The 15,426-nt window shown below is 45.4% G+C and overlaps 1 protein-coding gene across 1 annotated transcript in view; it reads right to left on the reverse strand.

Annotated features, from left to right (window-relative positions):
* Positions 1–843: 843 nt before the first annotated feature.
* The window catches only part of ILKAP (ILK associated serine/threonine phosphatase), a 30,009-nt gene continuing 15,426 nt past the window's right edge, over positions 844–15,426 (reverse strand). The window contains exons 9-13 of the mRNA XM_075004141.1: positions 14,438–14,525; positions 11,471–11,592; positions 3,715–3,834; positions 1,640–1,721; positions 844–1,128 (exon numbers count right to left, since the gene is read on the reverse strand). Of these exons, the coding sequence (XP_074860242.1) occupies positions 988–1,128; positions 1,640–1,721; positions 3,715–3,834; positions 11,471–11,592; positions 14,438–14,525 (553 nt within the window). The 3' untranslated portion in view covers positions 844–987. The remainder of the gene's footprint in view (positions 1,129–1,639; positions 1,722–3,714; positions 3,835–11,470; positions 11,593–14,437; positions 14,526–15,426) is intronic.

Here is a 15,426-nt window from a genome sequence, read left to right on the forward strand (position 1 = left end):
TCTCTTCACCTCTTTAAACTAGAAAGTGGCTTTTGGGGAAGTGCCTTGAGGATTTTTTTTTTTCACTTTACTTCATAACCATGTTTAACATGTTAAAGGGGGGAATTCCTGCATCCCCAAAAGTCAAGAACAGAACGTCCCTTGAGTTTCAGGGCAGCAGGACTAGGCTTGACTAACATTTTACACAAAAGACTGAATTTTAGAAATGTAGGCAAGACACATCTACCTTAGCCTTACATCAGCCTCTCTCAAACTTTATGACACTGAGATGCAGCTGTCAGCTACCCACATATAATGAACTCACTGCCCCAGTGTGCTAGACTAGCCCTTTGGAAACAGATTAAATTTAATCTTTGCTTCTGTAGGTAGAGTAACAGCTAGTTAGAACAACCATATCACAGAGGAATGAGTGGAAAAGGGGGCGTGAGAATAAGAGTGCAGTTTTAGGATTAAGTTATTTAATAGCAGCTACTTCATGATTTTTAACCAATTTTGATCTTGCCTAGATGCATTTAGTGTTCAAAGATTCAAGACAATGGTTCTTTCTCCTTCATTTCTATTTGGCAGTCTCCTCCCATTCTTCCCTTCACATCTGTATTTAACTGGCTCAATCATGGTTATAAAATGCATGTTCTTGCAGTTACAATTCCAATGCCTATGGTAAAGAGTTGTGATTTACTTAGGACTCATTAGATAACCGAAACTGAATGATGAATTTCCTAACTGCAGTAGCAGGAAATACAATCTGTCTTGTTATAGTTTATTAAAATGTTTAAAAATATTGCACGCAAAAAGAAAAAAACTAAAACATTTAGAAAAAAGAAGTTTATTTACAATGAAGAGCACCCTGGAGGAGACCCATGCCCCTTTTCTTCCCTCCCCTCCCCTAACATTCTCTCTCTCACACGCACAGACACACACTAACTTTTGCTGTTGCTTTTAAATCGATCACATGCAGCTGTCGACTTCATCCCTGCATGTATTCCTTCAGTGCTCGATCCGGACCACCACTACAGTGACATTATCTGCAGAACCTCGCTGCACTGCTTTGTTGGCCAGCCTGTTACAAGCTGCTTCATATCGAGCGTCAGCTGCTAGTTTCCCTTCTCTTGTTTGGATATTCTTGTCCTGTTGAAAGAGCATGCTATTCATACAAACCTCTTCTGCTGTGTGTAAGCATTTCACACCATACTCTACATTCATGTGGACTACAGTTTTATGCTGCACAATCCAATGGTAACTTAACTTGGGCAACACTAAACCTCTGGTTATTCAGGATGCTGCTTCTCCCAGCTCTAGAAAAAAGCCCAAATGGCTCATATGTGAAATTTACTAAACTGCAAGGAAAGATCTCGTACTGGCTAAGGAGCCACTCTCCTTTATACTGGGGCTGGGAAACACTGAAATAATCCAGCAGAGGTGGATGGGGCAGGACAAAAAATGGCAATAAGCAACCATTTGAGACAGGCGTTCCTACAGTATCTAAGTAGCTCTCATTCAATAAGATGACAAAGCACAATGGCGCCATTTAAAACCATACTTCTACACTTTCCCGTTCCCAGAATGCTTGTATTTCACACCTTCTGCATTGATAAAACAGTGCACATGCAAGCACATCCTAGAACTGCCTTCTCCTCACCTCCAGGCAGGACAAGATGAAGTTCACAGCTTCTTCTGGTGAGAAGACCTTGAAGAGGCCATCACAGGCCAGCAAAATAAACCTAAAAGAGAATCAAAGCTAGGGAATATGGTTAGGCCCTTCCACCGGCCAATTACAAAATCTGTAAGTTATTTTTGCTAGATACCCTCTGTTAGAAGTTTGAGGAAGATTTTGCAAAACACTGCTAACCTTCAACAGTATTGCTACCAACTATTACATATGCTCTATACACAAATTAGATAACAGGCCAAAGTATAATAAATATGGAGTAGTGGAGTACCTATGTCAAGACATACTGTGGGGTTCTACAAGCAATGAATATGACTTGTTACGCAAAGTCACTGTATGTTGCCCCTATTCAGTTCTTTCAACTCCTGCACAAATTTGCTCTCCCCTTGAAGATCCTGTTCTTCCATCTCTCTCCCCTTTGGAGAGAGGAGAGGGAAAGGGGGAAAAAAAAAAAAAAAAAAAAAAAAGGGCAGGGAAATACGGGCTGCGAACAGGTAGGTGCCCAAGTACAACTCTCAGGGCATCTCACATTACAGCACACAGTGTCAGAGATGCTGCAAGCACCCTTAATTCAGGCATTTTTCTAACTTGACTGTTGCCTTCACTCTGTCCGAATCAGTCCCTTTTCCCTATCCTCGCTTATCAGAGCTCTTACTTCCCCATCTCCTCTCCCTGTCTCATTGCTTCCCCATCATCTTGTCCATTCAGTAACTCAGTTCCCTCCACGTCCCAGCTTCCCTCTGCTTCGCTCCTTGTTCCATTCTAGTAGCGATCCCTTATGCCCCCTCTCCTCCAGTCTCAACTCCTGCAGCATGCTGGCATCACAGTTGCCATGCCACCAGCTCCAATGCTCTGGGTGGCATGGCTGCATTTCTGCCAGCCCTGGGGCTTGAGGTGGTGCAATCAGGAGGTGAGGGAGTTCGATAGGAGGCAGAGACAAGGGCTTGCCTGGCTGTTTGTGGAGGAACAATCTTCCCCAGTCTCTTCTACCCAGCCATCCACACAATTTCCGCACTGGATTTGGCCCTTAGGCCGAAAAGTTCGCTCATCCTGTTTTAGCAAGTCTTCACTCAGCATGTCCAAGTTATAATCTTGCAAAGGCATATATCAAATTAGCTGAATTTAGGCACATTTTTGTGGGGACAGACAAAGGTACATCCCTGTCCTAATAGCCACCCCTCTACCAAACAGCAGATGCCTGCCCCAGATTTACAGGGGTGCTGGCAACGTAAGAAATAAGATGGTAGAATTTTTAACATATGCAAAACAAAATTATTTTTCCTCTTGCATCATTCTGTTCTGGCTGAAAAGTTCCAACATAGTTCAGCCTGAATCATGCACCCAGCATATAACATTTCAGTCCCAATGGTTAGAGTTAGGGGTGTTAATTGTTAACCTGTAAGCCTTACCCTAAATGGCTGAACCTTACCGATTCTGGTCACCCAGTTGGGGCTGGAGTAGCTGTCTGTCCAGCATGGACACAGTGGAGGCACTCCAGAGCAGGTAGAGCCACCCACATCTCAACAGCCCAGAGGTGAGCCCTAGGGAGGCTGCTCTAGCCCAGCCAGACTGGGGAGTCTCCCCCTGCCGCAGACAGAGCTGCTCCAGCTGTGTTGGGGTGCCCCCACTCATGGTAGCACTGCAGGTTAGGGAAGCGGCCACTTAAGCAATTAACCAGGATTTCACATCCCAGATTAGAATTTGGTAAATTTACAAGAAAATGAAAACAGGGCCTTAAAACAGGAATTGTTAGGCAACCTTAATAGGCAATATCAGCCCTGCTTATGATACACGGTAATCTGTTTAGTGCAAGGGTTGGTCACACTGTAGATCTGTAAGTGCTACATATGCTTACACTGCTCTGTACCAACACTTCCACTCAGCTCTCTATCAAAAGGAAATTAAGGAGAGAGACATGAAAGCGATGAGAAGCAGCAGCAGCAAAGACTCTGGTGAGCCAACTTGAAAACATTCTGCATTACAAGCTCCTGAACAGGAGCACTGAACACATACCTTTCTTCACTCTCTGCTTGTACATGCTTTACCTGTCATTGTGAGAGAGTTGGCAGCGTTTGATATCCGGCACAGAGATGACACCACTGCGCTTGTACTGTCCATCCCCAATGGAACGGGAAACCTCCAGCACACCCAGTACTCGCCCATCCCTGAATAATGGAGAGGAAGCCCAGTTGGGACAAAGTAATTCATCCCTGCACCAGCTTTCCCAACACCGCACATACCCCTTCCTTCCTCACTGCAAGACTGACTGAACAGTCTCCAGCAGATGCTTAGGGCTGAAATGTACAGAGCTATTCCTGATGGTTCAGATCAGTGGTTCCCAAACTTTTTGGCTTCACAACCCCCTTTTGATTTCTGACAAACCTTCACACCCCGCCATGTCTTCTTTATCATCATCCAACCCCTTTAACAAAACATTCAATTCATAATTTACAACAAACACAAGAACTTGATATAAAAAGGTTATTTGAAATTAAAAATAAGCACAAATAGTTTTTGTGGCCCCTTGTGGGTGCCTGGTGCAGCCACATCTGTCCAGATGCCTGAGCCCTGTGCCAGCCTCCAGAGCTGCCCACACCAGCTGCCTGCCTGCCTGCCCAAGCCCTGTGCTGTCAGAGCCACCCATCCAAGCTGACTGAGCCCTGCAGTGCTGGGGCCAGCCACCTGCCCAAGCCGCCCAAGCTCTGCAATGCTGGGGCCAGCTGCCCAAGCCCCACATGCCCTGCAAGCCAACCACCTGGGCCCTTCGAGCCCCACTATCCAAGCCCCTCCCATCCCCCCAAAGCCAGGCACCCCAAGTTCCCCACTCACTCCATTCCCCTCCTGCAAGCCAGGCACCCCCAGCCCCCATCCTTCTCATCCTCCCCTTCTCCTCTCCAACCCACACTCACTCCCCTTTGCAAGGGTCAGCTAGCTCCATGTAGGTGTTCGCCAGCTGCCTGCTTTTTATAGTGGTTGCACCAGGTTTGCTCACATGAAATGGCAGGGTCAAAGAGCTGGAAGCAAAGGCCAGCTTTTTCTTTGGGTGGGGGGGATGACGGGGGGCTGGGTCACCTCGTGCCCCTCCAGGAATTTCTTCATACCCCCTGGGGAGCACACCCCCCAGTTTGGAAACCATGGTTTAGATACTATGGGTAAAACCCTGCTCTCAGTTAAGTAAATTTTTCCATTGCCTACAACAGGTTGAATTTCATCCAATATCTTCTATTTCTTATGCTGCAGCATTCAGGGTGAGCAGACACCACACAAACTTAGAGAATGACAGAGGACAGAGAAAGTCTGAAAGAAACTGTCAGTAGGACTAAACATTTTCTTTGGACTTGCCCTAAACTGAAGGGTGTTCAGTGTAACTGGGCAGAGAAACAATTCAAGAGCATAAGAACTGAGCACAGTGTGTGTAACCAGCACTTGCTGATGAAATTAGTTGAACAGGACCCCAGCCTTGAGTTAAAATAGGAGAGGCTACACATAGGAGACATTTTTAATGAATGGCAGTGAGCAGAGAGCAATTAAGTACAGTCAAAGAATGTTATTCCAGGAACCACCATGAGGATTAAGAATAGACCACAAAGGATTTGGTAAATGAAAGTGAATTTCCACTACAAACGCAGTGTCGGAGAAGCAGCTGTGTTAGTCTGTATCTTAAAAAAGTGGTGGGGGGGGGGGGGCGGAGTCCTGTGGCAACTTGAAAGACTAAGATTTATTGCAGCATAAACTTTCATGGGCAACAACCCACTCCAGCCAATGGGAGCTGCGATCATTGGGATGAGGGCAGCATGTCACCTCTCTTTTTGGCTACCACACAGGTGGCCCACAACACAGACACATGGAGGGGGCCCCCAGCCATTCTGAGCAGCCTGGGGCTGCACCAGGAGGCAGCCTGCCTTAGAATCCTGCTGGGCTGCTGGTTGGCAGCCGCCTAGGTAAGTAGCACCTGTCCAGAGCCTACCTCTGAGCACACTACCCCTACCCTCTCCCCAACCCCCTGCCACAGGTCACTACCCAAACCTTCTGGACCACCCCGTGCTTTCCCCTGACCCAGGTCACAACTACCTCCTAGATCCTGCACCCCCTTCTCCACCCTGCCACCAGAGCAAAACCCACTCCTACACCCATACCCCCTCCCAGACCCTGTACTTCAATCCCCTGCCCCAGGACACAACCTCCTCCTTCACGCAAAATCCCTCTCAGACCCACACCCTCTCATGCATCCCAATCCCCAGTCCTGAGCTCCCTTCTGTGCCCAACCTCCATCCAGACCCCACATCTCCTCCACAGGAAGTACAACCCCTGGTAATTTACCAAAAATCTTGCAATAGCACCCCCCACTCCTTCAAAAATTATTGCCCACTCCAGCCTTGCCAGTTCAGGTCCCAAGGAAGAACAGGATCACAGACCTGATGCTACAGCTGCTCCAGAATTTTTAGAAACTGATCTGTCATGTTGAGAGCAAAGACAGACCTGGCCTGGAATGGTGAAAGACTGAAATAATAGCTAAGTGGACTTTGATCAATTAAACAAAGACAGGCCCTGTGCCTTGAGGAGTAGAAAGCAGTCCGGGATCAACAGCAGCGAGGCCTGTTCAGGCCAGTCCTTCATCCAAGGCCCAAACACACAAACCATTGCCATTTGTCCAGGTACATCACTTGGTGAAGGATCTCCTGCTACCTGTTGGATCTGGCCAGAGCACTCTCACTCCTCTGCATTCAGTCATGCAGCAGGCAAGCCACCATGTGCAGTGCAGAAAGGTTTGGGTGCAGAAGTCTCCTGTGGTTCTGGGATAGCAGACCAAGTCAAAGCACTCATGGAGAGGTCCAGCAGTATGCTGAATCAATGCTCGCAAGGCCAAGCTGGAGCTCCCAACATTACCTTCATCTTGTCCTTCCTGATCTTCACGAGGGCTCTGTGGATTCAAGACAGTGATGGGAAGATATACATTAGGGCCCCCGACCACAGGGGCAAGGCAGCAGCAGACAGGGCGCTTCTGTCACTCCTACAAATCAAGCAGAACACATGGCACTTCCTGTTCTGTCTGGATATAAACAAGTTGAGCCACGAGTTCCCCACTCCTGGGGGATCATGATCATGACGACTGCCTCCAAGTGGAGTCATCACTCATGGTGAAACAAAAAGGTTCTGCTGAGGCAATCTGCCAACACATTCTTAGCCACAAGGAGATGTATTGCCACTTCATGGATGGCACGCTGCACACAAACTTCCCACAGCTGAAAAGCTTCTTGCAAAGGGCTGAGGACCAGGCTCCGCCTAGAGCATTAACACAAAATATTGCAGAGGTGTTGACCACAAGGACTGGGACCTCGTTGCTCCTTAGTGAGGCAGGAAAGCCTGGTTAGCCAAGCAAATTGCCTGGAGTCTGCCCCCCACACAAAACCTGGTGCTGCTGCAGCAGAGGGTTGCTTATCCCAAGTAGCATGGGGAAAATGGTGTGAGAAGGGCATTGGCATCACCATCGTGCCCCACATGTTCCCACACAGCCACTGGGCTGGTCACCAGCCCTACTTGCCACAGGAGCAGAGACAACTCCCAATGCTCACAAGGTTTGTGGCTGCTGCAGCAGAGCGGGGCTAAAGTCCCACTCCAATGCAAATGAGTCCCTGACCCATGACCAAAGCGGGGCCATAGATGCTAGTGGCTAGCAGCTGACCCCAGGCAGGGGAGAATGGTGCCCTGAGTAAGGCAATCAGTGCATCTCAGAGGGCTGGAGCAGGGGACATGGAGACAGCTGCCATGCAGGTGAGTGATCCTGAACTGGCAAAACTCAAGCTGAGGCATAGGCTGGTGAGAGGATGATTCTTGCCTCTGTGCAGGCAAGCCGCACCAGTGGAGATCGGGACTGTGATGCCAGTGACCTGGGCCACTCGACTAGAAACCGAGGTTGCAGAGCCAAGGGACTAGGGCGCAGAGTCGGGGAACGCTGCTTCTTCTCCAGGGAGGGATAGTGTTCTGTTGCCCTCTGAGGTGGTCTTCATGGCTGGCTTGCCCTTAGACTGGGGAGCCTTAGCTGCCTCTTATGACATGTGTGGCACTGGAAAGGGGATCTGGTCCCTAACCATGGGGGCCACTGATGTTGAGGGCACAACTAGGTGCCTGAGTCCCCTACTGCTCCCAGGAGTTGGAGGTTGATTCCTGCGAGGCTTGTGATCCTGCTGGAGAGAGATCCCCCTGGGGCTCCTGAGTAGACAAATGGCCCAAAGGGGTGTTGGTGAGCCTCCCTTTTCCAAGTGCTTCTTCAGCACTAGGGAAGGGAGAGTGGTGCCAAGCGAAGCTCTCCTCACCAACATGAGGTGCTAGGCAGAGTCGCAGTAGGAAGGCTCCGACGCTGGACAAAGTGCAGTGCAGTCTCTATAAGAAGGCCTTAAATGAATGTCCACTCTTTCCGAGCTCTGAGTCAGAAATGCTTGCAAATTCAACATTTGTTCTTTGCATAGCAATCTCCCAAGCACTTCATGGAGCAGCTAGGAGAACTGCTAACAGGCATATGCCTATCACAGGCTGAACAATACTTGAGATTGCTCCAGAGCTAGCCAAAGTCGCTGTTGGGGCTCTGACTTACTAAAGTAACTCTTACAGAACAGATCATAGGCAATGGGAAAAAATCCTAACTACCTGCAAGGCAAGGGGAAGGCGCTCCAACTGTTAAGGAAAGTAAGAAAGAGCTGAGAGGGCATAAGGCTGGTGTCTCCTTAAATACTAACAAAGTAGAGTGGAAGTCCAAAGGGTGCCACAGCTGGCCCTGCAGATATCAGCATAGATTCCAATGACTCTGCATGTGGTAACACACACACACACACACACACACACACACACACACACACACACACACACACACACTTGAACAGAACTGACACATGAAAGCACTCGAAGTAGTGTTGAAAAATTATACACCTGAACATGCCTCTTTCTCTACCCTTTCTTCGAACTGTGGAGAGAGAGCAACTCACTATCATTACAGAGTTTGTACCAAACAACCTGTCCAGATTATACATGTTTATCCACTTTTTGGCAGGTCAGGGATATGGACAACACAAGCCATGAAAGCAGATTTTGTTTTTGAAAGAGCTGAAAAATGCATAAACGTGACTGATGTGCACAGAAAGAAGAGAAATACCATTTCAAGGCAGCCAATAGTCTAAGGACCTTTCATAATGGGATTTTTACTTCCAGGTCACTGATTCAATTCCAACCAAGATCAATAGCCACACACTCCAGAGAGACCTAACAAAACTTAAATACATCAAGCTATGCACAGAGCATGGGATTTTTCAAAACCACACAATGCTGGCTTAACTGCTCACAATGAAATCAGCAAGTACAGCTGAAAAACCCACCTTAACAATACACCTGGCACAATTCAACATAAGGCCTCAACAGTGGCAGAAAGTCATTGTCATGACTTTTCAGTATCCTGCCTTGGCAGTGTCACTGTAGCTCCTACTGGACAGGTGTCAAAACAGAAATCACAGACAAGCATTAATCTTCACATTCATTAGCAGCCTTAGTCCCTGCATGTTAGGACAGAAATACATATAATAGAGAGTCTTACACAGCTGATCTGGGTGCTATCATTAGTTATACTGGTGCCTAGAGGTCAACACTAAATATTGTAAAAATATAAGACATGCCCTGCCTATAAGAATTCATAATCGAAGTGTAAGAAGAAACTGCCTCATACGAGAGCAAACAACGAGAGGATTCTGATCACCATAATATGCAGCTGTTAGAGCAAACAAGCAGCCTAACCACCTCTGTATTTTTGTAGATACTATGGCAGAGGTGAATTTTATGGAAGGATCTGAAGGTCAAAATGAAGGCTTTGCCCATTTATAAGCGGCATGGGAGAAAGCCTGAAGATGCAGCCAAGAGCAATGAAGGCTAACATTACTGGTAGAGCAGAGATAAGGACTGCTGTTTCATTATCATTTATGAAATGACGGGCTGCAATTAAGCCATGAAGTGCCCTAAAAGTAAAAATACGATTTCACGCCCTCTTTTCATCACTCTTACTTTCCAGCATTTTAGACTGAATTCCCAACTAGCTTTTCAAAAGGTTTTAACGGCAAAGACCTGCTCTGTGCTGATCTTTATATCCCTTTGCCCACCTACTCACACTGCTCCTCCAATTATAGCTGCATCTCTGCCCAGGCCCCAATTCTCCAGTTGGAAGCTGCTCATTTCTTCAAGCTATCCCAACCCTCAACAGTTCACCCGTACCTTTTCAGGCATGTTGCCTATCTGATACTCTCTTTAATTAAACTTTACTAGTGTATCTTTATATGGTGTCAAAAATATACAGTACCACTTGTGTTATGGGATGACTAATATGCAGCAATAACTGTGCAGAAACCTAAAGTACATGTTACTGAAGTATACAACTTTGAATCCAAAACATTAGGCAGAATCTATCCCACCACGAAAACCTGGATGAGTATCATTCAGGCATTTTTCTTATTTGTTACACTGCAATAATTAACTCAGCATGCTGACAATTCTCTATCCACCTCTCTCGCTACTACAAAACATTTAACTGCTGAAACGTTCAGACTCCTAGCCAACAGACACGTTGCCTAAAGTTTGCAAAGAACTAGCAGACTTGTTCATTTCCTTCCTACTTGCAGGGTTGGATTGTGATAAAACACAAACAATGGCATGTGCTCGCTGATAAGGGGTATGCCATTTCTAGAGAAAGCTGGAGTTGAACAAACCCACTCATTCCCACACCCTGCAATGTACGATTCCAGGAGACTTTAAACCACGTGCACTCTGAAGGCTTTGGACTTTTAAAAAGCCCAAAACCACACCTCTTTTTATGGTGGTTTTAACTGGCTAGTAAAACTCAGTGTAACTAGCTGAAACGTTGACAGTATCAAGAGGAAACATACAAGAAAATCATTAAATATTAAAATACAGCACATATTTAAATATTAATACACACCAGACTGAGTGCATTTAAGTTCAGACAGAGAAAGTGCACTTCAAAAGAAGTTCCTTCAGCTCTAGAAAGAGTAGCAATTTTAAATATAGGGAACATCTGAAACCTTAGCCACCACAAAGGGATTGTCTGCGCAGTACTTAGCTAGCTGGGGCATAAGTCTACCTGACACTAGCCTGCTCCATATTCACTACCTGTGTGGACCATACAGACACAAGCTAAAATTGTACTCTGCTCTGAAACGGGAATATGACACACTGTACTACTGAACTTTCTGCATGCATGGAATGGATTTATAACTCACCTGGCCATGCCATGCATTAACTGCCTGTATAGACAAGCCCCGAGCTGATGAACTAAGTGTCACTGTATACATAACATTTCAAGGAAATGAAGCAGCAGCTCCAGACACTCAAAGAGCAATTTTCTGTTGCTTTTTTAAAAATCAACATCAGAAAACAGAATATTTCCTTTTGAAATGTTTTAGTTTATATGTGCTTGTTCAGTGCCATCTGGCTTTCACTCAAAGGTACATAGGTAAGACTGTTCCATTCTCCTGCCTTTGCAACACAATACCATGCCTCTAGGATAAATCCACCCTCCGTTTCTTTCTAAGGGAAGGAAAATGAATTCTACCCAACCATTCCAGTTACAGGATTCTCTGAGGGCACCCCATAAATAACTGCTTTTCTAGCAAGGTTCTTATGTTTCCTGATTTTCACACATGCTAAGCAGAATCACCTTCTATGGGAGCTGGGTATGCTCAGCACATCAAAACCAGACAGGAGTTCAGGTTCATGCCCATCTCCTCTCTTGTGCTTTCCTTTGTTTACCTGACATTTCCTCCAGCTTTCTGTATCCTCATTCGCTCCTCATATTGGGTAGGATTGTGTTCTTTACTGAGACTTAAGGCTGTATGTTTGTGACTCTCCTCATTGTAGCGACACAAAATCGCCTGTGCAGACCAAAAAAGACACCATGTGAGTAAGTAGTAATATTAAGTCTTTACCAAACAAGCGCAGACCAAAATGTTCTCTCCTCTTGAACAAAAGTTCTCCAGAAGGAAGTACAAACTCCTGCCAAGACCAAAAATTAATGTACAGTAAACTCTGATATCCAGCACTCACAGGACGGGGAGGTGGCCAGATAACCAAATATGCTGTATAATAGAGAGTTCAGTACTTGCGCTGGGTAGAAGTGCAGAGGAGCCTGCTGGCTGCACTCAGACACAGCACTGAGCATGATGCCCCCCACCCCACCCAACCAAGGGGGAAGGGCATTGCTCATGTGCTCAGTTGTAGGACAACCATGGGCAAGAGGTGCCAGGTTTACAGCTACCACCTCCCACCCCCAGGGCTCTGCGAAGCCCTCCCAGGCAGAGCCCCACGGTGATGGTGGGGGGTGGCACCATGGGGGCAAACTGTGTCCAGCTCCACGGAAGGGGGTGGGGGGGGTGGCACCACAGGGGGAACTGCATCCTGCTCTGGGGGCTTCCCTCCAGCCACCAGGTTTCCCCTTTAAAAGCAGGCAGATTGGTGCAGAGCTCACACTGGAAGTGGTTGCTCCACCAGCAAACAGGGATGGAGAGACCAAAGAAGCCTGCTGTGTTTAAGTGCAGCTAGTAGGCTGCTCTGCTCTCTCTGTACTCCTGCCCCAGATCCCCTGGCCAGAGCTACTCGGCTCTGAGTTATGCCAGTTATTTGAGAGTGCCAGTTACTCAAATACTGGTTAAACAAGAGTTTACTTTATTAAATTTGATCCCTACAATAATGGAAGAGCATTGGTCTTGCACATCCCATAAATGACGTGCATTCAACAACTATTTTTGAAATGAAGTGATGACACCACTAACTACAAGATATAATCAAGTATTTAGCACCACCTAGAGTCCACGAGGAGACAGCTAAGAAAAACAGATTTATGGTAAGGCATAACATATCACAATGGCAGACGGCTAAACATTGACAAATTTTATAAGTGCTTATATAAAATGTAAGAAATCTAAACATCCAGAAGGGCAAAACTGAGTGCCTAATATTAATTGAGAATATTTTTATAATAGATACCACAGAAATTTGGAGTAATGATGACAATCAATGGGCACAGCAATTCCAGGGTAAAAAATACAAAATAATGACAACAAGCAGTGCTGGTGGGGGAGTGACACTATATGTGAAAGAAAGTACAGAGTCAAATATAGTACAAATCTTAAATGAACCAAACCGAAGCACAGAAACTCCCAGCTTGAACAACAAAAATATGGCTATACCACTCGTCATCTGACCAAGATGGTGACTGTGGTCACGGAGATGAAACAGAAGTCTCAATAATAATGGAGGATATCAACTATCCCTATAATGACTGATTAAAAGATGGAGTGTGGAGGGGGAAAAAGGGTAGAAATTTATGGTCCATTTTCCAAATGGAGAGCGGTAAATAATGGTGTCCTTGAAGGATCGGTACCGTTCAACGTACTGAAATGTTCTGAAAAAGGGGTAAACAGGGAGGTGACAAAATTTGGAGAGGATACAAAATTACTCAAGACAAATAAGTTCAAAATAGACTGTGAAGAATTACAAAGGGATCTTATACAACTAGGTTACTCAGCAAGAAAATGGCAGATGAAATTCAATGTTATCAGTGCAAAAAGGAAAATAGAATTCCAGTTATTCATCTAACATGAGGGGGTCTAAATTAACTGTCACCACGCAAGAAATAGCTTGGGAGTCACTGTGGAAAATTCTCTGAAAACATCCACTCAATGTACAGCAGCAGTCAAAGCAAACAGAACATTCAGAACCATTAGGAAAAGGATAGATAAGACAGAAAATATTATTATAATGCCCCTCTGTAAATCCACGGTAAAAATCACGCTCAGAAAACTGTGTGCAAATGTTTGTCCCCTCTCAAAGAAGATATATGTGAACTGGAAAAGAAACAGGGGCAGCCAACAAAAATGAGTAGGGGTATGAACAGCTTCCATATAATGAGAGATTTAAGAAGACTGGGATTTCTTAGCTTAGGGGGAAAAAAAACAAAACAAAACTTCAAAGGCATCTACAACAGATCTATAAAATAGATCTATAAAATCTAGAAGGGTGTGGGGAAAGTAATTAAGGAAGTGTTACTTAATTCCTTGACGTAACACACAGTAGGGGGTCACCCAATGTAATTAATAGGTGACCCCTATTTAAAAAAAAAAAAGTAAGTAGTATTTATTTGCAGAATATAAAGTCAACCTGTATAACTTGTTGCCAGGGGATACTGTGAAAACCAAAATTAGAAAAAATAGTCACAGCTCCTGAAGGATAGGTAAATTAATGCCAAATTAGCCAGTATGTCCAGAGATGCAACCTCATACTCTGTGTATCCCCAATCTCTATTTGCCAGAAGCTGAGAGCGGGTGAAGTGGGATGAATCGCTCAGTGACCTCCTGTTTGGTTCATTTCTTCAGAAACAGATGGCATTGGCCACTATTATGACAGAATACTGGGCTAGCGGAACCATTGTTCTGACTCCGTAATGGCCGGTTTTATGTCCTTGTGCATTAGAACCTAGAGACACACATAGCTAAGTTCCACCCTCTTGAAAGAGGCATCTTCATAGCAATGGCTGGGGAGCTCTCGGCTGCTGTCCAGTCTCTGTGGGTGAAACTCAATAATGAGTAATGGTTGTGTCAATGCTTAAGTAACTGAGGTCCCCAACAGGAATCCCAAAGAGTGAAAATTGATTCCTCCTGTAGGTATTGTGGGATATTACACAATTAAAATTTACGCAGATGGTTTCTCAGTGCTACTTACCCGACTGTCTCCAAGATTGGCAATGTAAAGAATGTTGTCTACAGCCAGGACACAGGTTGCTGTGGAACCATCCTTCCAGGCAGGCTTCCTGAAGGCACCAGACATATGGTCACAATGCAAAAAGCCAGTTTTTGTTAGTAGTTAACCCCAGTGTTCTATTTCTAACATTTCAGAGAACCCTCCAAAGGAAGCCTCCATTATAGGACATTAAGAAGTCAGCAAACATAATACTAAACATCTGTTTGGGAGTCTCCCTGTTTTGCTCACAAATTTCATTATATAAACAGGTTTACAGACAAGATGCAACTAAGAGGAAAACCAATTAGCTATATAGAGCAACTATTTCTGGAGTGGCATCCTGGAGTACTAAGGGATGACTGCTCTCTCTCCACAGCTGCTGGTAGCAGATACCATTTTCCTCCTCTGATCCTGTGCTACACTCAGTTCCAAGGAAACTCATTTAAGGGTATGACAGAACCAGTTTCAGAGTCACCACCTAGCTCTCAGTGCCTGCAAAACAACTAAGTTCTCCCTAAGAGGCAACTCCCAGAGTGCAGGACAACGGGGTGGTGAGGTATTCAGCAGTGACAAACATGCAATCTACCCACTCCCCTCCCTACCCTCCTATTTAGTATTCCTCATCCATACTATGACAATTCGTCACCCACAGTAATCACTGTCTTCTAGCTTCAATCTCCCCTCAGTTTAAGAGGTTATCCTGACAACTGGCTTTCTGTAGTTTAACTGGTGTCTGTACAGAACTGTGCAAAATCAGAAACGCTGCTTAGATTATAGCTAATAATCTGTAGTACTGTTTCCCTTACTGTGGCTTAGCTGCAAGAGTATAACATTTTAAGTGTCATTTCTAAAACATGTGTGTTCCTAGTCCTCTTTCAGTTGATTTTTGCTGACGGTGAAGAACTTAAATTTAATTAAATTTCTGCATAATACTTCAGCGTTTTCTTCCAACATGCTGACTAAAATTTGCA

The sequence above is a fragment of the Carettochelys insculpta genome, chromosome 10, assembly GCF_033958435.1.
Source record: "Carettochelys insculpta isolate YL-2023 chromosome 10, ASM3395843v1, whole genome shotgun sequence".
In the NCBI taxonomy this organism is placed as follows: domain Eukaryota; kingdom Metazoa; phylum Chordata; order Testudines; family Carettochelyidae; genus Carettochelys; species Carettochelys insculpta.